This window comes from Drosophila pseudoobscura, chromosome 3, assembly GCF_009870125.1.
Source record: "Drosophila pseudoobscura strain MV-25-SWS-2005 chromosome 3, UCI_Dpse_MV25, whole genome shotgun sequence".
NCBI classification, from domain to species: domain Eukaryota; kingdom Metazoa; phylum Arthropoda; class Insecta; order Diptera; family Drosophilidae; genus Drosophila; species Drosophila pseudoobscura.
The window spans coordinates 5,075,419-5,099,971 of NC_046680.1; the positions used below are offsets into that span (position 1 = coordinate 5,075,419).

General features: G+C 45.6%; 1 protein-coding gene across 8 annotated transcripts; it reads left to right on the forward strand.

The window, feature by feature from the left end:
- Window positions 1-1,358: 1,358 nt before the first annotated feature.
- pwn (calcium-binding EGF-like domain-containing protein pawn) lies at window positions 1,359-20,066 on the forward strand. Of its 8 annotated transcripts, XM_033379063.1 has the most exons (11): window positions 1,359-1,454; window positions 2,656-2,814; window positions 4,768-5,145; window positions 15,291-17,318; window positions 17,385-17,792; window positions 17,867-18,030; window positions 18,085-18,207; window positions 18,261-18,929; window positions 19,001-19,161; window positions 19,226-19,367; window positions 19,444-19,644. In XM_033379063.1, exons 3-11 carry the CDS (start codon window positions 4,932-4,934, stop codon window positions 19,642-19,644), a joined length of 4,110 nt encoding a protein of 1,369 aa, XP_033234954.1. In that variant the 5' UTR covers window positions 1,359-1,454; window positions 2,656-2,814; window positions 4,768-4,931. The 8 variants fall into 8 exon arrangements, with proteins under 8 accessions (XP_033234954.1, XP_015039099.2, XP_033234953.1 ...); XM_015183613.2 differs by having other exon boundaries at window positions 15,291-17,792; window positions 19,444-20,066; XM_033379062.1 differs by having other exon boundaries at window positions 15,291-17,792; window positions 19,229-19,367.
- The last annotated feature ends 4,487 nt before the right edge of the window (window positions 20,067-24,553 follow it).

Consider the following 24,553-nt stretch of genomic DNA (forward strand, 5'->3'; position numbering starts at 1 on the left):
TTGATGCCCCGAGGTGTTTCCATTAACAATGAAGGTGCTGTTGTTGGTTTTGCTTCTGCTGCTGCTGCTGTCGATTCGTGAAAAGTGTGGAAAGGCGCAGGTGAAAAAGAAAACAAGCAACACAGATACATTTTCACTGGTCATGGGGCATGGTTTTGTGGCATGATGAGCTGAACAGCGGCAACAATCTTCGATTGTACGAGTCAGTCTGATTGCCTTCATCTCGCGTTCCCGATTTTCCCGACTCCCCGCGACAGCGAAGATTTTACTCGCGACCATTCTCGTTTTCAATTGCTTTAGCTGGAAGCGAATCCGCAAATCGCAACCAAATCCCAAAGGATTTCCATTTTATTTCGTGCGTCTGCAATTTGCATGGTAATTGCTGATGATTGGAATGGGATCGGATCTGATCCGATCCACCTGGAAATGGCAATTTAGCCCCGCTAACAACCGTCCCTGGATTCCCTAACTAAGGACGTTCAGCGGAGTCTTAATCTGGATCCGGACTAATGGGTGTATATTCAATAAATTGCCACTTTCAATTGTTATTGTTTCCTTTCAGGCTGCGGCTGCCTCCGGCCAGTCGGAAACTCACCACGGATCCACCATCACCAGATGGTAATAAACATAATAAATAAGGACAACGTCGGCGACGTTTGGTTACCCTAACATAAGATAAAAACCGACATTTTATATTAGAGAGTAGCTGTTGTTTCTTATCCATTTAATTCATTTTTATTTTATTTTCCATCACTTGCAGACAAATAATTTCAATGACATCTCATATGCTGGACGATCTTTTAAATATCACGAAAATTAATCCAGCTCATATACAAACTTATATTTTTTTATTTTTCTTGGACGTTGACATGCAATGACTGCATCTTTCAAGAGGCGATGCAGTTACTGCACCGCCAAGTGGCCCGTGTGACACCAGCAGAAATATGAAAACTATTATTTTTTCCAACCAAAACGGAAGGCAAACATTCATTAATCGAGTCTCCTACATGAGAAAATGAAAATGCACTGAACGACACCGGAAAGTGTGTATGCAGAAATGAAATTTGAGATGTTGTTGGTTTTCCCCCTTTCTGAATACCTTGTTGGATGGATTCCTTTTTGTATACTGTTTCATTCAGGAGATATTCTTCTGGCATAATTTCTGCGCATTTAATTGAGCTCCCATTTGATTTTATAGAAGTTTGGGGTCACACATATCCATCGTTACGTGGACCAACATCGCCAACTCTCGGTACCAGCTTTATTTCTTACATTTTCCGTAGCAAACGTCATCTCAATTTGGGTATACTCTTTATAAGTGCCACCAATCCGCTCTTCACCGATCGTTCCTTTTGGTGTTTCGTTTCTTTGCCGTTCCCCGACTTGCGGCTCTTGGGGCTCACCTTAGTCAGTCTTTGGCGATCGAACGGTGCACACCTGCTAGCGGGGTTTTGGTAAGACAGCGTCGACGCTGACGGCGACGGTGAAGAGTGATCGTGATCTCGCGCGAGTGCGTGGAAGCGTAGAAAGAAACGAAGAAGCAACAAAACAAATTCGTGTGCACATGTGTGTGCGTGCTTAATCTATGAAAAGTGAATAACTAAAACGAGCTCAAAGCAACAAAAGTGTGTGTGCGTGTAAGAGAGTGAGTAAAGTAAAAGAAAACAACAAAAATGAGTGTTTCTTGTATCTCTAGAAGAAACAGCCGCAAAAGGCAAATACATATGTAAACGTATAAGTGATATTTGCGTGTGGCTCTGTGTGTGTGTAGAAAAGCAAAAATATATGTATATATGTATGTGTTGTATGTATGAAAGCAGCAACAAAAACATCAAAAACTTTCTTTTTTTCGCGCTACCTTTTGGCTGGTAACTTTGTTTTTGTGACTTGCGGCTTTTGTTTATTGCATTGTTGTTGCCTGCTGCTGTTGCCTGAGTGCCGCTGTGAAATTTGTTGCAAATTTTATAATTTGCCCAGTGTGTTGCACCTTTTCGCTGGCTAATTAACGGGCTGCCACGGCCACGGCCAGTCTCTGGAAAAATGTTGAAAAGAATGTGAATAAATTGAAATTTGTGGAAGGAAGGAAAACGATTTTAAATAACAATAAAAACAAAACTGCAGAAAATGGAGAGAGACGCTACGCCACTGCACTCCTAGCCGGATATGCTCCTCCGTGGTCAACCTGTCTGCCCACACACACAGGCATACAGGAACGCAAACACACACGGATACAGGCACACTTCTCTCCCTGTCTGTCTCGCCTGCAATGTGATCTGGCCTGTCCACTGCGCTAAATTGCCAAGAGCACTTGCCCCCCTGCCCCCCTGCCGCACTGCTCTATGATACTCCCCACTCAAGTGTCCCGTTCCAGCATTTAATACTGTTACTTGTGCCATTTTGCGTGCACTTGTGCCAATTTTGTATGCAACAGCAGTAGCAGTAGCTGTAGCAGCCTCTGCCTCTGCCTCTGCCTCTTTCCTCCCGCTGCTTGTCGCTTGATTTTTGCTTTTCGATAATTTAAAGCTAACATTCCTTCGAGCCGCAAAAACCGCATTTCTTGCAAACCCCATTACCCGCCTCGGCTTGGGGCTGGCTGGCTGGCTGGCTGGCTTTTGGAAATCTTCAATTTGTTGTGCCTTTTCGGTTTTCTTGCAGTTTTGTTTGGGTGAAATTCGTTCCGTTATTAACGTTGCTTGTGTGCAAAAACTAATTGAAAATATCGTGCAATAGGAAGAGAAATAGAAAAAATAGAAAAGGAAAACATAAATCGAAAAACATCAATCACAAAAAATCGCTTGATGGCAGCGTTTTGAGGTAAGTCTGAAATGGAAGAGAAAAATAAATGAAGAAATCTGTGGACTTACGAGGGAGGGTTTGACTCAGAAAAGTATTCTGCAATCAAATCTGAGATTCTTAAGTATCTGCGATGAATCTGCAGAGTTAGCGCCGATGCACTTAAATCGGACAGTCACAATCGTCTTATGCAACACTCTCTCCTGCTTCTTGCGGCGGCAGACTCCACTCCCCTCTCCACACTCTTAAAAAAATGATGGTTATGCAACAGAAAGAGCACCAAAAAAGCTTTAATGTAATCCCATGAGTCATTTAACCCGAGAAGAAGATGGAAAAAAGCAAATGTAATTACCAACTTCAACTTCCGTTGGGCGTTGAAAGAGTCTCGAAAAGAAAGCAAATCTGGTAAAATACATACGGACTTCGGAAGAAGCAGAAGTTAAGCCGAAACAAGCGCCAGCGTGGGCGAATCATTCATTGGAAAAGCCAGAGGAGAAACAGCAGGAAAATGACGAAACGGAGTCATTTAATGACAGACGACGACCCGACAACTGACAACAGGCAACAGACACAACAATCCCAAAGCGACAACACGCCCACGAAGCAGCAAATTGTGTGCTTGTTGTTTACAAGAAAAACTTTCTATTTCATTCGCGCTTCTCCATGCGTACCATTGCCCATTGCCGTTTTCAAGGTTTCACGCGAAAATCCCTTTCGGTTCCGATGTCCCAGAATAAACGGATATTAAACAAGAAAGAAGAGCAAACTTCAGAGACCGAACATTGAGATGCCCTTTACCAGGTGTGAAACTAGAGAGATATTGATTGAATTCTCCTGGATATAGAGACCGTCATGTACATACATACATGTATGTATGTAGTGTGTATAGTTTGGTTGGTAAATCGTCTAAAACTCAAACTGAAAGTCAGAAAGAAAGATATCATTTGAACAGACAGAACGTATAGTTGGAATAAATAAATATTAAATAAATAACTACTTAAGATCTGCATAAATTCTTCCATCTGTAGTCAGCAAACACATCTGCTAAAACAAAGTATACAATCTGTTAGAGAACAGTAAAAACAGAAAACTGCCAAAAAATCAACTGCGGGCATGACTCAACCCCCTGTTGCACATGTTACCGGCTGAATCCGGTCGTGTCCGGCTCTGAGATCACGTAGCAGAGAAAAACAAAGCCAGCAACCTTTACCTTTACCTTTCCTTTCCTTTTCTTGCCTTTGCTTCAGCTCTGCTCTGTCTTTGCCCCCGACTGTTGCCGCTTCTCTCGATGCCCCGATGCCTCGATGCCTCGATGCCTCGATGCTTTCACTTTCCATCTAATGCTCGGCAATTGCTTTTGCGGTTTGCGAGGCCTGATCTTGTTTTGGCTTCTGATTAGCAGAGACTCGAGACACATTCGGTAATCGTTCGGTAAGGCCGCAGGATCGATTAGAGATCATAGCATCGTAATGGCTTTGGAGATCTACATATGCGAGTGGTCTGGAATTTCACTTTTGCTTTCTGACACCTTAAATTGTGCCCCAAGCTTTCGCTGCAAACCAATTTCTGTGCGCGCAGACTCTGGACATCAATCAAAATTAGCATCTCAATCAGTTGAGAGTGCAGTTAGTTTTTTGAATGGAGCCTTCAACTCGAGACTTTATGCAATCTTCGGAAAGCTGTTTCTGAAAGTATTTCTTTTCCATTGAGCCCTGGAGATTCGACACCAAACAGAAAAAAAGTTGGAAAACGGATTTACATAAGACAGGGGCAAGGGCCAAAGCAATTGTAGAGCACTCGGGGGCTTATGATGGTCTCTATGGCCTGTGGCTGGCTGATGTAATACCTGCCACTTTTAATGGCTTTTAATGGTATTCCCCATCGGATTTCGTGGCATAAACAAAAGACTCAAGACACAAACTCTAGAATACATTTTGATTTGTTTTCTAACCAGTTTTTTCTACTTTTTTGCAGCATAAATCTACGTGAGGAAAGCAGAAAGATGCCACCACTAAGTTCAATTCAACAATAAATACAAACTCTAAAATACACAAAACAAAGCAACAGAAAGATAGAAACCCTCAAAGAGTGGCACAGAAGCGAGGAGGCACGCGAAGGAGCATTAGATTTATGCAAAAATGCGACGAAAGCCACAAAACTTAACAGAAAGTAAACAATCGAGCAGTAGAGACGGAGACGGAGACGAAGACGAAGGCGGCGGAACAGTCCATAGAGGTGGCACCTCCGCATCGTCAGCAAGTTCCAACGATTCAAACAATAGAATGCCAAGAGACCATCGACACATGATGGCCGTGTTCCTGGCCTTGCTGCTGCTGCTCGTCCAAGCAACGGGTAAGTAAAGAGGGATGAGGGGGACATACAGTGTCAAGCGCAACAAAAGAACTTCACATGAATTAAGTTAATAAATTGAGCCTTAATTGTGTGGCAGGCAACAAGCTGCCAACTTTCCCGATTTGAGAGGATGAAAGTTGCCGATAGGAGAGCCGATAGAGACTTTGCACGTGATCCTAAAGTACCTCTAGGCCTACGCTTTCCCACTATTCCTATTACCAATAGAACCAATACCAAGAACCAGTTCAATTCATAATATCTACATAATTTCCACGGAATTCTAAGCGTTAAAAATGCATGAAAAATAACATAAATTCTCCCAAAACACATACATATGTACATTCATGCGAGAATGCCTGTGTACGTGTGCCGATGAAGATGCTCCGATGAAGACGGCTCGTACGTGCCCCGTGTTAAGCTTTTTAGAAAGCTTGCGTTTGCTGCATAATTTATTAGGCGTTACTAAGAATGCGCATAGGTTTGGAGGCTCCCCACTGTTTTGGTCTCGTTGCAAGCAGAAAACTGTGCCAAGCGTAATGAAGTGTGCCCCGGGACTGTACCTGTACTCAGAGGCACAGTTTACCTGTCTGTCTGTCTGTCTGTCTGTCTGTCTGTCTGTCTATCTGTCTATCTGCACACCCGCAGAGTCGTGTTCAATTGTTTGCCAAGAAGTTTGTTAATTTTTGCTCTTTCTGCCACTGAAATACGGGTTTGACCCACATATGTATCTCTCTGGAGGGTGGGGGTGACACATTTTGAAACGTTTCAAATATATTTAGAGTCGATCTCGAAACTGGGCTGGCTCCTAGAGCCGATTCCATCATCGCAGTGATCAGGGGTGATTCATTCCGGGTTTACTTTGGGTTGCACAATCGCGATTATTCATGCCGCAGACATGTCTTGGACATGGGCTGGGACCTGGGTTGGGTTTTTTGTTGCCTGTTGGTCGGTTTTCTTTGTCGCTCCCAAGTGCGTGACGTGAGTAAACTCCGAGTTAATTAAAGTTTATTATGACTTGAGCAGACGCGGGTCGATAATCGCCAAGTGTCACACCAGTGGGGATTATATAAGTAAAATTGAGTTAAAATGTAAATGTCATTAAACGGATGGCAATTGGCTTTCAATTGATGATTACGGCTAGAAGAACTATTGAAGAAATTAAGGAATATTACAGAGAAAAGTATCTGCAAACGTCTAAAACGAGGAAAATACATATACATATATACAATTGCATATTAAATTGTTATAATGAGAGTATTGTGTCTTTTGTTGTTAAGAATACTTTGCTAAGCTTTGTTAAGACAATCCATTTTCATTTGCCTGCACATACAATCCCATTCCATTCCACAGCATTTTCCACGCATTAAAACTACGTGCAAATTCCCCAATTAAGAGCCATACCCGCATGTTTGTGGAATGCATTCCACACGCTCGTGCGCTGCTTGCTTATGCATTCCAATAGAAAGCACCCCAGCATTCGGCATTAGGCAGCCACTGTAACCGTTTAATTGCGATCCACAACACGTGGGGAAGGGGAATCAATTAAAATTAAAGCTAACTGCACTGTTTACTGGGCCATTTGAGGCAGCCCCACTTGTGGCTGCGCTCCAGCTGCAGAACTGGAACCTTTCATGCAGCTAATAAGCATCTCGTTTCCTATCCAAGCGGAATTTACATAAGCCTGCAAACAAGGTAGCGGCTAAATTGGTTAAAGTGAAAAGATCTGTGAGAGAGCGGCAGCAGCAGCAAACTTAATTAAAAAGAATCTTCAATTGAGTTATGGCTTCAAGAAACACAAGAAGAGGCAATGCCATGGTAACAGTTACAGCCCATGTAACGGCTCATTTTGGGGGCCTGGCCTGCCTCCGATATTTGTGGAACTATAACGAATGGAAATCTCTTTTGGGAAGGGCTTTCCCTGGAAAAGTGTCAAAGAAAGCGGGATGAGTCGGCCTTTTATTTTCCAGAGTCATGGAATCATTCAACGAGGCAATCGATAGATAGATCGATGCGATTGGCTGCGCTGCTGCGGTGCTTTGACACTCTAACCCATTGACTCCCTCCTCTGTTGCATCTTTCGTTTTCATCTCTGTCTTTCGGCTCCAACTGTTAAGCTGATTACATTTTCAGATTAGCCTGTTTCCACAAACAATTTGCCCTCAGCATTTTTCAGCATCTTTCTTTATTTTATTTTGGGTTTTTTGCACATTTCAGTTACATGGCCCACTTGCCGCAAAGAGAGTCGGTAAGAGAGGGAGAAAATATAAATAATCAAAAGGAAAAAACGAAAAAAATTGTGGCTCAATGCGCCAGAAGAAGAAGAAGAAGAAGAAAAGAAGCCGCCGTCGTTGCCGTTGCAGCCTGAACAAAAATTTATCGCTTGAGATTTTATTGGGTCAAGAGGCAGGTTCGTTTGGCAGGTTTTTTCTTTGATTTGGTTGGGTCTTTCTCTGGTGTGGATTCTTGGTGGGCTCCGTCCGGCCACTCAAATTCTCTTGGAATGTTGACGCAATTAATTATGGGATATTTTTGTGAACAGGTGTGCCCGATGGAACCCCTAAGGAGTAATCCACGACGACGAAGAAGATCTCGATCAAACTGAGAATGGGGATTTTCCTTTCTTGAATGGAAATCCCATTAACTTCTGGGTTCTACAGAGTTCCCCTAAGAGTCCTTTCTTCTCTCTTCCTTTCCCCTTCTTTCAATTATGAAAGTTCAGCATCTGATGCTCGTTAATCAGACCACATGCTGATCTTCTGCTGATCTTTCGTTTTCAATTAACGTAAACGTTTCCTCGCCCCAACCCGAGCCCCAACCCCTGTCGGGGATCTTTCAATCGGAGGCGAGCACTGCCTGAGCTTGGAAGCGGCTCCCAATCACAACACGAAACTGAATCCGAGCCCGAAGCCGTATCAATAACTGCATACTTTCCCTTTCCCGTGAGAAGAGATACTCTCTCGGAGTTTCGGATAAAAGATGCCCAAAATTGTACAATGAAATTCGGCACAACGAAAGTTGTACACCCAAAGAAAGAGAGGGAGAAGGAGAAGGCGGTGAAGGAGAAGGAGAAGGAGAGAGAGACTCCCATTGGGGCAGGTAGACTGAAAAGACTGAACCCACAATTTATCTCGTTTTTCCTCCATGTTCGTTCTTCTTTAATGGGTTGTCCTGCCTCCGGCGGCGGCATCTCTGGGACGCAACTCGAGTCTCAGAGTTGGAGAGAGACTGGGAGAGGGAGAGGGAGAGGGAGAGAGAGGAACCCTTTCATGTCGCGGCGTTGACAATCAATGGCAATCAATGAAGATATGTTGCCCCTTTCGAACCGGTTCGCATTGGAATCTCTTTTCAGCTGGCATTCTTCTATCCACGACATTCATTTTGGCATAAACGTATCTACGGCGCAACAGACAAAAGACTTGGACAGCAAACTTCCTTTTACCGAATGGAAAAACATAAAATTCTCTTTAAATTTTCCCAAAAAAGAACATAAATACCAAAAGAAAAAAAAACAAAAAAAAAAATCATATAAATCGATCTTTACATTCAGTCGAAAACCCCAGTAACTGTCCTGCTCTATCAATCCTATTACGTGGCCTGGGCGTTATAAGAAAGAAAATAATATACAAACCATTTACTTAAAATAGTTTTCCAAGAATCCGTGAAGAAAGCGAACTATCATACAATTGCAAACAATCTTTTGAGCTTGAAAATAGTATTCTTCTGCAAATATTTTCCTTATAACTCTAAAAGCTAGGCTAAAAGTAAGAAAACAAAAAATACGAACATAAAAAGTTTCGAAAGGAAAAAAAGAAGATCTGAGAGTGTCTCTGGGAGGTAAAGCGCCGTTAAATGGGTGCAGTTAGGCACGCACACACCTGTATCTATCTGGGCCTACGGCCTGGCATGACACAATAATGCCCACGCACACACAGACACTTCACCCATTTCTACCAGTATTTGGCACGCCAGTCAGAAGTAGCCTAATAAAAAGCTGGCTGACAGACAGAGAGACAGACAGAAAGAAAGACAGAAGAGTATATGCTGTACACATATATGTAACTATAGATTCTCTTTATATACAGACGAGCCGGTTCTGTTGGTCACTTGTTGTAGACTTTTATTTGACGCGCACACACGCAGATAAACAGATACACAGATCAAGAAACATAAACAGATACACAGATACAGATACAGATACAGAAACAGAGACTTGAACTTGTCACAGACCATTAAGACCATATTGGCCGGCAACTTGTTTCCGTTTGGTGGCTACTGTGGGTACATTGACACAGTTTCATTTGGTGAGAAGAAACATAGACACAGAGAGAGAGAGAGAGAGAGAGAGAGAGAGAGAGATGATGGAGAAATGGTGCGAGAGAGCGGCTTATCAATCAATAAATTCTAGTGGTATTTCCAGTGTTCTATTTACTCTCGCATTTAAAATATGATTTTTAATTGTTCAATTAGTGCTCCCCCCTCCACCCAGATCGACAGAGAACGCTCCATCGTAACTCTGGGTTACTGACCCAAGAAGCGGCATGGGAAATACTTTTCCCGACACAAGTGGCAGTGGGCACGACAAAGATTTCAAATATGCGCCAGCACATTCTTTATCCAGAGATCGTGCAGATCGCTTATCGCCTGCTAAATTGCAGCTAGTTATAGGGCTACAATCTTGTTGCTCGTTGCCCGTTCTTGTTCTTTTCTTGTTCTGGGACTGGGACTGGCCATTAGCGCGGGTCTGGCCATTGTTCTGACTAGAACTGGAATGCGTTGTGGCTTCTTCCCCCACTTGCCGCTCTTAATTAAGCATCTCTTTGGGAGAATTAGATTTCATAAGTGGCGGCAATTAACTTGTGAATCCCTGCAGAAGCCCCCCTTGGTATGCGAGGATGTTTTTCTTTCCAGTGTTCATTTTTGTTCGGCGTGTACGAGTACGCCTTCAAACCATAGGAGCTATAAGAGCCAACAGAGCGCATCCAGCGGCTGCTAATAAATTTCCCTCTCCTTCTGCTGGTTGTGTCTTGGATTTTGGCTTAGACATGCCCCTCCGCGGGGGCAAGGCAGCGGAGCGTAACCAGCAGCAGCAGCAGAAATGCAGACCGCTGCAACCGGCTTTGGCTTCGGCTTTGGCTTCGGCTTTGGCTTTGGCTCTGACTTTAGCACTGAGTCTGGGTTTAAGGCGGTTAGATCAGAGCCAGACCTTGATTAAGGTCATTCGCTTTGAAACCTTCGCTTCAGTCTAGTCCTAGGCTCCCATACAGTCCCAGGATGCTACAAAGTACACTCGAAGAAAAGGAAAGTTTCTTAGCTTAGGATGGGATACTAGGGACTATTTCTTCTAGTATTTTTGTGAGATTTCCAGAAGCCACTTCGATTTGGGTATATCTAATGCGAAGACACGCGCTGCCAAATGCAAAATGCAAAAACTTAAAGGCCAAAGGCCAAACGTCATGGTCAAATAGAAAGAAAAGCGAGAAGACACGATGGTTATGGATGGTGCTATGGAAAATTAGTTTTCCAGTGAAATTTCACTAGACAACAACTTCAGTCGGAGTCTCAAGTGAATTGAAGTGAAGTCGTCTTTGGTCTTGGGTCTGGCGACTTCTTCCCATTCGTCTTTCTGTTAATTGCAGCGCATGCATTTCAGCTGGAAAGAGATGGCCGGAAGGGGAGAAGAAGACACATTTCTAGTTCTTTTCAACACTTCAGTGCTTCTCCGTCATCTGCTGCTTCTGCTGCTGCTGCCCCATGGCCAATTGTTTGTGCAGACACAACTGTGGAACAACAGCCGAGTGATTGTCTGAGAAGTTCCTCTATTTGCTTTGCTAATGAAATATGTACATATGTACATATCTACGGAATGACGCAGCATTCGGAGAAGTGAATCCACGACTTTCCTTTGTGGCTCAATTTTCGTTTATAGTTTTACGGCCGTCCCAGGAATGCCCCAAAGCAAATCAATTAGCACTAAATCAAATTTCAAATGCCACAGCTTGGACAACGCCCTCAAAAAAGAAGGGGACCCGAATCCAAATCCGGACCCGGACCCCGGATCCCGAACTGGAACTGGAACTGGAACTGGGAGCTTGTGGATCGTGAGGCGTGCCTCACAGATGATGGGTCTGTTCCTATAAAAGAAATCTTGGCCAAAAGCCAAAAGGGAGTAAAATAGCCACAGACAATGTTTATGAGTGGAAAAGAAACAAATCTAAAAGCGAGGTGGGGATTAAATTCGTTTAGATACCAGTATATTGTCTGAGATTGCTTTGAAAGAGTAGAGGAAATCGCCGTATGAGAAATGTGAATGGTTATGTGATGTTTAGGCCTGACCAAATGCTGCTTTTGTAGGGGCCTCTTAGATATAAGATTTAAGGAAATTTAATCAATAACATTCATAGCTATAACTGTGTGCTTTGTTTAAGGCAGACTTAACCTTTTGTTCAGATCTGAAAGACTTATAAATTTCACGCAATTTCTATGGTAAAGAATTGTTGATTTGTGTCTGAGATTGTCTTTAAGCTTGAGTGAAAAAACACAAAAAATTAAACCAAAAATTTATTTGAATTATGTTTTTCTCAGTTCCTGCTTTCAATTACCTTCACTTTCGACTCTTAACTTGAGGTATTATTTATATATAATTACGTAAATGTATTTATTTATGGTGAGCACATGACAAATTGTCGACTGTTGGCTCTGCAGCAAACCATAAAATAGTATTATTGCACAATCAGTGCTCCGCCTCCTGATCCACCGCCGAAAGGCCCCACCAAACTGTGTGTCTTAGGGATGACACGTCGTATGCGTAATGCGGCTGTACGTGTGCCAAATATTGGAGTATTCGTATGTACTTCATAAGCAATTATCCACGCCAGCTCCGGTCTGGCCTTCCCGCAGAGTCTGTGCCTTTTTTGGGAAATCTAGCTCCGTCCGAGAAGTGCAGCGAAATAGAAAGTGATTTTCTGTCGTCAATTTGCAGGCGCTGAAATTGCCAATTTGACTGGAGACTTGGAGTTGGAGACGGAGTGGGAGTGGGAGTGGGAGTTGGAGTGTATGTTGAGACACAAATCGTGCTGCCTCCCACTCCCCAATTGGGCCGCTGTCGTGGGGGCTGAAGTAGCGTTTAAATTAGTGTAGGCAAGCGCTGGAACTAATGACGATGTTGCCACAGTCGGAGTTGTCATCTAGCCAAGGTGCATTCAACCCGGCGTGCAGCCCCGAGAGTCCCAATTGAAAGAGTTTTACTTTCATTTGTGGCAGCAGCAGCAGCAGCAGCAGCAGCACAAGCAGCCGCCCGCCTGTTGTCCGTGAAAGTGCTGCCTGCAATTCAATTTTTGAGATTTTCAAAATGTGTGTTACACATTTACCCAACTCTGTCCATGTTCATGTTCATGTCCATGTCCACGTAAACGTCCAGGTCCCAGGTTCAGGTCCGAGTCTGGTAATTTCACAGCCTCTGGCGGCGGATCACAGCCAATCCAGAGACAGACTCACTTTCAGCCAATTCAATTTGGAATCGATTAAAAGTGAAAAATGAAAAACAAAATAACAACAACAACAGCAACAGCGAGCGAGGAAAGTGAAAAGTGTGTCTCTAGCCATATTTGAGCGGCCTTTTGTCAGAGTTGGCCAAAAGGAAGCGCTAATTATATTAAGTAAAATGGAAAAAATGCCTGCAAATAAAGCGAGTAGAAAGTGAAACAGAGTATTTCATATTTTAATCAGAGTTTGATCCCGTTTAGAGCGACAGGTGAAAGCGAAATCTCTGTCCCAAAACACGATCGAGAGCCAGAGCCAGAGCCCAGCACCAGCTCCAGCGCCAGCACCAGACCCACAATTGGGTTAAGCTCAATAACTAAACGTGTTCCGAGCTGTTCCGGAGTGTTAAAGTGTGAATTATGAGCCCAGCATAGCAGATTTATGTACGTTTTAGCCTTTAACTGGTTCCGGCCTGGTCTACACTCCCATAGCAGGCCCGGCTTAAGAGCCAGAAGATGACATGCACTTGACAAAGTCAAAGAAAGATAGGAGTATCTGTCTCCGTGTCCGTGTCCGTCTCCTCTGGGTCTTAGGTATACTCGTTCTCGCGTAGAAGCGTAGAAAGCCAGCAGGCAAATAAATCTCTAGAAATCTTTTCGGTGGAAGGTGTCAAACAATTGATCAAACATAAGCCACGTTCGTGGCGGGTCTTCGTTTTCCAGTTTTGAGTTTAGTTCTGTGCTTGGATTGCATATTGAGGGGAAGTCTCAAGAGTTGGTTCTCATTGGAAAGTAGTGTATATTTAAGTCCGGCTCTTCTCAGGATGATGCTCTGTAAATACTAATAAAACTCCAGGAACATGAATCTGGGGGTCCCCTCTACAAAAGACAGGTCTCGAACTGAGAGGAGATGCACTTTTCAGAACTCTATAATTTTGTTGTTGCTTTGGGTTTCTATCTAATCCTCGAATCTTGAGAATCGTTTTGATCTGGCTACACACTCAGCAGACCAAAGACTCGCTAGAGGAAGTCTCAAGTGCTTGTCCTCATTCGATTGCAATCTGAGCAAAACAATCTATATTTAAGTTGGCTTTTCTCATTAATCTGCAATAGCCAGAGGAAAATGATGAAAATCAGCAGTGGCAGCGGCAGCGGCAGCAACAACCACATATTCGTACAACATGCAATACACGACGATGTCTTGGCATCTTTTCAACGCTTGACGTAGCAATTTGTGAAATTTGAAATTCTTCCTACCGCAGTAGAGTGCGGATCTATCTGTATCTCCGAGTATATCTGTATCTGCGTGCTCTTGCCTTGTGGCAACTTATAATGGAATGGGCCTTCACAATTGTGACAGATATGCAAGCACCAGATGTATGACTACGAGTGCGATGTGTGCAAGCCCACAATTTCGAAGGCAAACCAAATACAATTACAAATTTGTATGCATGCACGAGTGTGTATGAAAAGAGAGTGAAAAGAATACCCCAGAGCCCACGGCACAGAGGGGAAAGAAGGTGAGGAAGAAGATGGGGGGCGGACACACTTGACATGGAAAACAAATGATGCCTGGAGATGGAAACTGATCTTGGAATGGGCTGGGCTGGGCTTTGTTTGCCTCACAAATGCAAATGAATCTCGTTGACAATGACAGAGCGAACACAGAAACAGAAATAGGAACAGAAAGAAACGGAGACCCTGAAAGAGGTGCAGGGGGCAGGCGCATGTGGCAAGATGGCAAGTGAAAAGTGAAACCTGCAGTGGGAAGGTTCTTTCAGGGCGATGATGGATGCGAGTGAAAACTGAACGCCCAGGCCAGGGCCTAGGAATGTCACCAAAAGGGGAAATGCACCCAGAAAAAAGAGCCCTGAAATTGTAATATTTATACGTAGATTTGAAAATGTACTCCAACATATTGGCTCCAAGGGTACTTACATTTTGAAATCAATATTTTATTTTTTAATTTAAATATTTAATTAAATGCATTGTCTTTCCAATTTAATATACATATGTACATGTGATTTAATCCATACGCCAAATTCCCCCCTAAACAATTAAATAGTTGTTAAGTCTTCGGAAAGATTTAAAAAAAAAAAACTAAATAATGCTACATAAAATTTTGATTTACTTAAAATAAAAATATTTCATATACAAAAGATGTATATTTTATATTTTAATTAAATATTTCCATACTTATTTAGATTAAATAAACTTTCTTCGAATTTAATATTTAAATATTTTAAGGTTTTATAAAATTTATTTTGGGACTAACAATGGTTCGATGTCAAGATTAAAAGGCAAATCAAATGAACTTTCTGTGGACTACCATTGTATCTGATGGGGGTATAGAGTAGTAATTCCAACCGAACTGAGGCTGATTGGATTTGGAAATAGTAAAAGCCAATATGTTAGCACGTTCTAATATGTGGTGGCCTGGCTTGGGTTCTGAGACTGAAAAATTAATTCGAGATTGTATTCCTTGTCAAGAACTGCATATTCACTGCCTAGTGATTACACTACACTATGTTTCTACTTAAAGACCTAAGTATTTATTTTAAATATTCGTGTTTCTTTTTACTATGCCATTTTTCTCTGGGTGTATTTTTAAGTTTAGAAAACTAAGTCACGGATTCTGCTAACGTGTCCCCTTTTCCTGTTTTACAGTGGCCCAGCACGAGAGCATCTCCCAGATCTCCCCGAAGTCGAGCAGCCAAGGGAATGACCGCCTGAGCATCGAGAGCACCATTGCGGACTCCATCAACGGCCTGGCCGAGAGAGAGGCCACGCTGCAGGACGACAACGAGAACGAGACGCGGGCGGAGCGAGTGGAGCGATCGGCCTCGCCCATCCTGCATGACCAGCACAACCAGGGGAATGGCGGGAAGGCGGGCGGGCGGCCGAACGACGTGCACTTCCCCCAGGACCAGGAGAAGGATGTGTCCGCGGGCAGGTACTTCCACTACAACATCAAGCCCACGGGCACCTATGACAGCCAGGAGGAGCAGCCCGAGCAGACGCAGAGGATCAGAGCGGGAAAGACTCTGTCGGGGAGTAGTAGCAGCAGCAGCTTGGAGCAGTCTTTTTTAGGGAAGGGGGACCTGCGACCGCTTACGTCGGGGTCCCCAATCAGGCCGAGCAGTACTGCCACCTCTTCGACGGGGGCCAGTGCCACCCAGGCGCCGCATAGTCCCCGGCAGAACGGCAACCCGGACATCCAGGACATAATCACGGGCATTGTGAAGCTGCTCAATGGCAACGTGAATGTACACGCGAACACCCAGGGCGTGCGCCGCCCGTCGGCCAGCAGGATCAACAATCGGGGACCACCGCGGATTTCGGAGACGCAGAACCTCCCGCCCATCGACTACGAGGCCCAGAAGCCAGGAACTTCGATGCGTCCGCCTCCGTATCCCTTCGACCGGCCGGAGCGACCCTTCATCACGGGCGTTCCCATTCCCGAGCAGATAGTGCCCCTCCGTCCGGGCTTCGTCAGCAATCGGCCGCCCTGGTACCGCAACAAGCCGCGTCCGCCCATCACCACGAGTGTGGGCGGCAGTCGGCGCCCTCTGCCGCAATACAAACCCCTTCCCGCTCCCCAAGTGCTGCCCTCGCCACAGCCCCAGGATAAGCTGGAGCAGCAGGATCTGCTGGAGAAGCAGCACCAGCTGCAGTTGCAGCAACAGCAGCAGCAGCAGTCGTTGCAGGCGCAGGATGACGGTGTTCCGCCCACGGATACCACCTACGACTCGGAGTTCTCCAACGAGGATGCCAATGCTCAGTATATTGAGGTATCCGACCAGGACACAGATGCCACCGGAGGCGGCGAGATCGATGATGAACTGCAGCCGCCTCCTCCCGGCCCTCTCTCAACGCCAAATCCTCCCGCAACCACGCCCACATCTCCTAAGAAGAAGCACAAGCCAAAGCCAGTTAGCGAAAAGAAGAAGGTGCCGCAGGAGGAGCCGGAGCTGCCACTAGATGGTGGCTACACCACCATCGTGGAGACCAGCTCCGTGGTCCACACCGTCATGGGCGGGATGTCCTCCACCTACGTGCCCATGTCGATGGACAGCTCTGAGGCCCTTGATCTGGATCCCTCCACCGAGGAGGTGATCTTCATGACGGCCAATCGTACACCCGGCCTGGAGACGGGTGCCACCTCCCACTTGACCACATCGGGCATCAGCACGGCCATCGCCGCCACTCCGTCGCTGGCCATCGAACCGTCGCCCTCTAAAGAACCCACTACCACTACTAGCACCTCAACCACCACTACAACCACTCCGAGTACCACCTCCACCTCAACCTCAACCACCACTGAAAGAGCGCCCAGTACCAACTCCAACCCCAACTCTAACACCAATGCCACTCCGCCTGCCCCCTACCATCCCCGCCCCGGAATCGTCCTCGACGATCCCGAGTTCAAGCCCGGCGGCAGGCCACGCCCGCCAGCTGGCAACCAGCGACCGGCGGCGCCTCCACCGCAGCCTAATCCCCCCATCCAACCCACACGGCAGCATCTGCCGCCTGGCTACGGGGAGATCTTCGACGTGACGCTGTCGGCCATCCAAGGGCCGGGGCCCAAGGGCAGCGGCTCCAAGCAGACGATCAACATCAAGCCTTACGGATCGTATGGAGCGGGTGGCCAGGGCGGAGGACAGAGGCAGGACGACATTATTGTGTCGGCATCAGGTGACGAAGGCTTCGTCTCGATCGATGGCAAGCGCACTTACATCAATCTCTTTGGTGATCCCACAGATCCCCCAGCGGGGGCCACATCACCGGCCACACGTCTGCCCCAATTGCCGGGCGCGGGAACGTCTCCGGGAGGAGGTGGTGTTGACCTTGGTGGTGGTTCGGTTGCTGGTTCTGGTTCTGCCTCATCTGCATCGGCTCCCCCGAACGCCGTCACTCAGAGCAGCGGCGGATACGTCGTGCCGGAAACGGAAGTGGTGGATCTCCAGGGACAGAGCCAGTCCACCGGAACTGCCGCAGGAGCGTCCACAACAAACGCGGGGCCCACGCGACCGCACTATCGCCAGCGACCCACTCCGCCGCCAGTGAGGATCGATACCTGCATAGTGGGCGACGATTCCACCTGCGATCAGGCGCAGCATGAACGCTGCAAGACGGACAGCGGCGTCTCCAGCTGCCACTGCAGGCCAGGTGAGATTCCGTCGGCCAGAGGGCTCCTTCTCATGCACCAATAATGACCCTCTTTTGGGATTCCCTCTCCGCAGGCTACTCCCGTCGCAAGCATCGGGAGCCATGTCGTCGGGTCATCTCCTTCCATCTGGGCCTGCGTGTAGATCGCATCTATGAGCATCGCATCGTGTGGGACCACAAGCTGATGGATCGCCATAGCGAACCGTTCGGGCAGCTTAGCTACGAATCCATTCGAGCGGTAAGCATCTTCCAAAGAAATACAGAAACGAGGTCTAATGAAAATCGTTTCCAGCTGGACTCGGCCATGTCAATGACGCCCTACTCGGATGAGTTTATGGAGGCCAAGGTGAACAACATCTATCGGGGAGATCCCAATCTGGGCGGCAACGGAGTCTACGTGAACATGACCCTGAAGGTGAGCATTCCATTCCGATTGAAATACCTATTCATATATTGATTCCCCTTCAGCTGGACGAGAGCGTGGAGACGTTGCGTCCCAATCTGCGCAGCGATGTGCAGAAGCATCTGCTGGGTGTGCTCCATCGCCGGAACAACAATATTGGCAACTCCGTTCTGTATGTGAGCTCTCCGGAGGGCGCTGTCTCGGCGCTGCAGGACCTGGATGAATGCCAGTCGCCGGATCTGAACGACTGCCATCCCGGTGCCACTTGCAGCAACACGTGGGGCAGTTTTCGGTGCGCGTGCGAGGCAGGACTGCGCGATCCCTGGGCCGATCAGCCGCAGCGGGCGGGCCGCGAGTGTCAGGCGTGTTTGGACTCGTTCTGCAACAACCATGGCTCCTGCAGCTACAACGATGAGGGCAGCCAGATCTGCACCTGCGACTCGAGCCACTACGGGGCGCAGTGCGAGATCGATGGCGAGGTGCTCGGCGTGGCCATAGGCGCCTCCGTGGCGGCTATCATCATCATTGTCCTCACCCTGGTCTGCCTGATCATGTGGTCACGTCGCTGGCAGCGCGAGCAGAAGAACGCCATGGGATCGCCCGTCTTCGGCTACATGAACACGGCTCCACTGAAGTCTGCGGGACTGCCGCAGGCTGGCTACCAGGTGACGCTGGAGGATCGCATGCGCTGGGCACAGATAGCAGATGTCATGGCCCAGACGAATCACTATGGGGTAAGTGCCGCCTATTCCGTAGTGAGCGCTATAATCGATTGCTGAATTCCTATCCTTTGTGCTCCTGACAGGCGGAGCCTATTGGACCCACGCGTCCTTCCTCGGCCATGTTCGCGTACCCAAATCTGGGGGCCATGGGCATGGGAATGGGCACTCTGGGAGGGATGTCGCTGCAGAGCACCATGCAGATGCATCCCAGTGCCACTCTGGCGCCGCCAGTGCCATTGCCCAGGTATGAGCACAGTCATTATTCCCCCATTCCCCCTCGTCTAATTCACGTTTCACTTTGCACTTAGAAGACTTGGCCTGGGTCCGCGCTCGAACGGAATGCGCACGCTGGAGAACTCCAGCTCGAGCGAGGAGGAGGATCGCGCCGATCTGCTTGGACGCAATTTCCAAGTGCCACGCCCGAAGAGTCGCAGCAACGGCAGCATAGCGGTAGGATCACATAATCCATCCACTATCTCCTGAAGATCCTGTAGCTAAAATCTGTACTCTCTCTTTATCAAAACAGAACCAGTCGGGCATCTACTACGATGTGGACTACGAGCCTTCGGGCAACGGCATAGGCAACAGCAGTGTGGATCATCTGTATGGATCGCAGAACCCGTCTGTGACGCATTCATCGGGCAACAACCACATCCCAGGTCCCCAGGGCATACCAATGAGCACATACACCTCCGGTCGGGCGCCCAGCAGCTACTACATGAAGTGACCGGATTAGTTAGCATCCTAGTTAGCCCTGTGTACATATGCAACCTAGATTTAGAGATTTCGATGATTCAGTGGCCTAAAATACTTTTCCACTGCAGTCCCCGCGGCGACTGTAGCTGAGACGCGTTTTGTGCGACCTTCCCTACCCTGACCTGTCCCTCCCATTTAGAATGAGAAGCGTAGACTTAGGACTTAGATTATCCATAGGTTCGAATTAGGGTTAAGCTATGCAAACGACAACTAATCATTAATTTTAAACCTTAAACTAAACCTTTAAATTATTAAAATGAAATCCAGTCCAGAAGTCAAACCCATGAAATTAGCCTTAGCTTGTAGCAATCTATCGATTTAGTTAGGTTACCCTACCAATATAGTTTGTGTGTATGTAAATAAATGAATAAAAGATCTTAATGTTAAAATAAATATTGTTGACGGGAATATTTTGTTAGAGGGACAGTTCCTTTCGTTTGATTAGTTTTGAAACAAGTTTGGAATCTTGGCGCCCAGTGCTTCACAAACTGTACAACTTTCAGTTTATAGTTTCATCTCGCTCTAACGTATGCATTATGCGCATTCACTACTAGTCTTTGTTGTGTGAGCGAGACAGCTAGTACAGCAAGTCTCGTCAACTATTTGCCAGTGCTGTTAAGTATTCTTCACACTTTCAATGGGCGCGCATTTCAAAATATCAGCAACCAAATATTTTTTCTAACAGGTTATAACTTATACGTATTAAAAGTAATTAAAAGGCCTGTTAGTCGTATATTTTCTAAATAGAATACTCTAAAAAAGGCGAAAATGAATTGATTTTTTAATTCAAATCAAATTCAGTTCTGTCTATTCATAGTTTCTTCTTCATTAATAATCCCGACAGAGCCTCATCTATTCATGATTTATGACATTTCACCACTCACGTCAGCAAAAGAAAACGAGAGCCACTTCAATTTATGGCAATCTGTTTTCCAGCCAACTCTCGCTTGGTTCACACGCACAAAAACACACTCGGGATGGGATGGCGGAAAGAATGAAGAAAATGAAAATTATTTTCGGGGCTGCGCATGCGTGCGGCAGACGGAATGGCTTGTTAGCCAGTGGAAGCAGGGAGGGCTCTTGCGTAACCAACAAGTGACGGGCCGGATCGGTTGGAGGCGCCTCTGAAATGCCCATCAACAATAGACTATACTTGAACTCGTTATTCGTGATCGTAGAGGGATGTGTGGAGAACGCCCCCCATTATGACTTGACAAGTCAACAGCTGCTTTGAGCAGATTGATCATCAATATCTGGCTATTAGCACCGTACCAGCACTTAATCGATGCCGCGCTTTTTGTTCGGTAATTGCTGGTGTGGAAGTGGAAAGGTCGAGCCCGTCACTCGGGCACCTCTAAATGGCACTTAATGGCGCTTATTTGATAATTATCAAAACGCTGTGACTAGCTGCTCCTCTCCTCTGGAGGCTTGCACAAAATGTTTAATTGAAATGATTTGAATTCGATTTCATTACATCTGTAGATTATGTTTTGCCCACGAATGCTGACCCCTTTTCCCTTCTTTTCACATTTATTTATGCCATTTTTCATGGGTTTTTTCTTTCTTGCAGCAATGACGCTGCAATCTTACAATTTCATCAAAGACGTTCGTTACAACCAAATCACGTAGATGAAGCCGTGCCAGGGCCGTAAAAATGGCGTAAAATCGTAAAGCGCAGAAAACGGAATAAATAATTACCCGATTTCGATATTTGATTTGATTTAAAATATGAAATAAAAATAATAAACACATCTAGCAAGGAACTAGTTCCACTGTACCAGCTATTAAACGAGTTACAGGGTATAGCCAAAGTCATTTAATTAGCCACAAAAACAGATATATTTATATGTACGGAAAATCTGAGTGCGAATCTAAGCAAACATTCATTCGAGCAATACAACAAAAAGCGTTCGCTTATGATCTGTGCGATGCAATCCAAGAAAATTGTGTAAAATACTAAATATACTAAATATACTAATACTAAATATTACCCTAATTAAAAAACTTAAATTAAATTATTTTCCTTAAAATTTTGTTTTTTTCCTTTTCGATAAGGTCGATAAGGGAAGAGGCACTTGGGAAATTAGTTCAAACCGTTTGCGATGTTGTATGCGGTTGTAAATGCAACCGCCTTGGTTTTTCGGACACCACTTTTCTTCGGTTTCCTTAGGGAAGAGAAGTGTCACTTCCTTGCTAAGCGCCAGGCATACTTTGCGTTCCAATTTCAATTGCAGATTTGTAAAGTAATCAATAATCAAGTCGCACAAAAGAGTCCGTTCCACCTTGTTCATCGTCTTCCTGCTTAGTTTGTGGCACAGCGCTTTGTGATCTGCGCTGCTATTCGAAATCTCCAACACCGACGGCATTATCGTCCGGGCCACGTCGTCTCCGAGATTTGGCATCTCAGAGAGTTCGCTTTGACTCGTCTCTTCCATGAGCTGATCTTTTGTCAGAATGAAATCGAGGGAGCGTTGGACTTCCTCTTCATCGGACTTCCGTAAAAATGCTCAACAGAAATTCCATTAGGTTCGATTTGGACATTGTTGTGCAGTTTTTTGCGCTCGTTATTGGGTTATATTAGGTTATATTATTATGTCACAGGGGCACATTGATGGATTACAGCCTTCGGAGGGTATCCCTTTTGAGATACAACTAAACGTAAATCAATCAGATTGAAATGTTCCTCATTCTCCGGCAGATGCAATCGGACTGTGCAACGTCAAGGGCAGAATGGTTTTCCTTGGCGCTCTTGCAGCTGCTGTACTGAACCACTGACAGTTGGCGACTTGCAACAAAATGTCGTTAAAGCTGAAGCCATAAACACAATTCGCACACACACAGCTGTCTGTCCGCCAGTCGAAATCCCAGTGCTCTGTTCGGCCGCCACTCGCCTGTTGTCTGTTGCCTGTTGCTTGTTGCCAGTTTGGTGTTCCAGTTAGGTACATTGTTGCGTCTTCAAAAACGGCAATGACAATGCCAAAGTCTGTCGTGGCCGTCGCAGGTGTTGCAGCTCGTGTGACGTGTGAGGAGGAGGAGGTGACACGGCACTGTTTGTCGTTTGTCATAATTGGGCGCGCGTGGAAGATGCGCTTCCAACTTCCTTGTTGGCATTGTTGCCTCAAGTCACCGCCACCGTCACCGTATGCCTTGCCTGTCAATCTGTGGCAAATGAGAAAACAAAAACCACGACTATCTTTATAAAATCACAGTGGAATTTTGGTAGGGTAGGCGATAAAGAATAAGCGTATTATTATTTTTAGATTTTGGACAAGGAAATGTTGTGGTAAACGATTATTAGGTGCATGGGATAAAAACCTTAGTTCAGGTGCATAATAATTTTTGCAGAGCATTGATCTACACAGAGAGAAAAATGGCATAGTAAAAAGAAACACGCCAATATTTAAATTCAATATAAGAGTTTCAAATACTAAACATTATTGAAATTAAATAGAATTCATTTTATTTTAAATAAAAATTCATTACAAATGTAATCTAAATATAAAATTCTTTAAATTACAAATATTATAAAAAAATGAAAGAATAAAAATATATTTGTAGTCAATGAAATTTTTCTCACTAATGGCATCAAATAAAGGCATAAAATAAATTTAAATCTAAGAGTGACTATTTGGGAGGTTTTCTCTGGCTGTATGCATATCTGAATATACATATGTACATATATAGGTATTGCTCTATGATTTTGGACATATAATTATATTTGCGCATTCATAAATTATTGAGCTGGACTTAAGCCAAGGGTTACATTCATGAACTCTTCGAGTATGAGTACCTAAACCCAAACAAATTCACAGATTTACATGACCCGGACAAGTGGGGGTTCAAGCCGCGTGAATTTGCCACAAAAATCAGAAGCACAGCGAACTCTCTCACATGTCATTATATAAGGGAGAAGCAGCGGATTCGGATTCGGAGTCGGACTCGAAGTGAGTGGGAAAGTGAGCTAATTGGTGTGGAAAACTCGGAAAATGAATGTGCGGTCTTTCACTGTTTTAGAGACCCACTTGTATCTGGGATACCTAACCGAATCGGTGGCTCTTTTCTGCAGTCTGCTGTCTGCAGGCGGAACAGCCGCAACGAGGAGTGTTGATGGTTGTACGACTATGGGCCACTGCAAATTGTATCTTTGGTCGCGCGACAAAGTGTAACTGCAACAGCCACTGGCAGGCACTCACTCCACTTACACTTGGTGTCCCAGAGGCAGTCGCAGTCACAGTCGCAGTCGCACTCCAATAAAAACCGTAAAAACAAGAGTTGAATGAATTTGCGTATTAATGAGCAAAAATGTAAACACCAGGCAGCAGAGCCATTCGCACGCACGGCAATCAGTAAATTTTTCTTATAGAGCCACTTGCTACCTGCTTGTGGCCACTGGATGGCTTCCCTTACGCCCACCTGCGATGGCCCGTCGGGTAATCATTCATAAGTCGTTGTGCTGGAAAGAGAGAGGGTGGGAGGGATAGGCAGTTCCCAAGGAAAGGCGGCAACACCAACACTCAACAACAGCAACAACAACAACAACAACAACAACAACATTGATGATGATGAAGAAGAGTGAAAGGGGATCTCACGTAATGCGGTTGCATCTTCTTTTGCCCCTCACAGTCCACCTCATATCGATGGGGCTGGTCACGGCCCCCGATTGCGCAACATCCAATTGTGTTGCAGGAAGCCGAAGAAGATGTGTCTCCTAAGTAGTTCCGCTGTGGAGTGGGGGAGATTTAGCTGGTTTTGGTGCTTCTGCTGCCCCACTCCGGTTGCTGTGTGCCTCTCACCTCCCCAGTTAGCCAATCGGGTGGCCAGGTGGCCAGGTGGCATGTATAATATGACGTTTAATTAGCAATATTTGTCAAAGTGCTATA

Excerpts from the sequence above, each read along its gene's own strand:
- pwn (XM_015183613.2), top strand. The coding sequence starts at position 4,932 with ATGCGACGAAAGCCACAAAACTTAACAGAAAGTAAACAATCGAGCAGT. Across the intron at positions 5,146-15,290 it reads GCTGCTCGTCCAAGCAACGG|TGGCCCAGCACGAGAGCATC; the intron begins GTAAGTAAAGAG and ends CCTGTTTTACAG. Across the intron at positions 19,162-19,225 it reads CCGCCAGTGCCATTGCCCAG|AAGACTTGGCCTGGGTCCGC; the intron begins GTATGAGCACAG and ends CTTTGCACTTAG.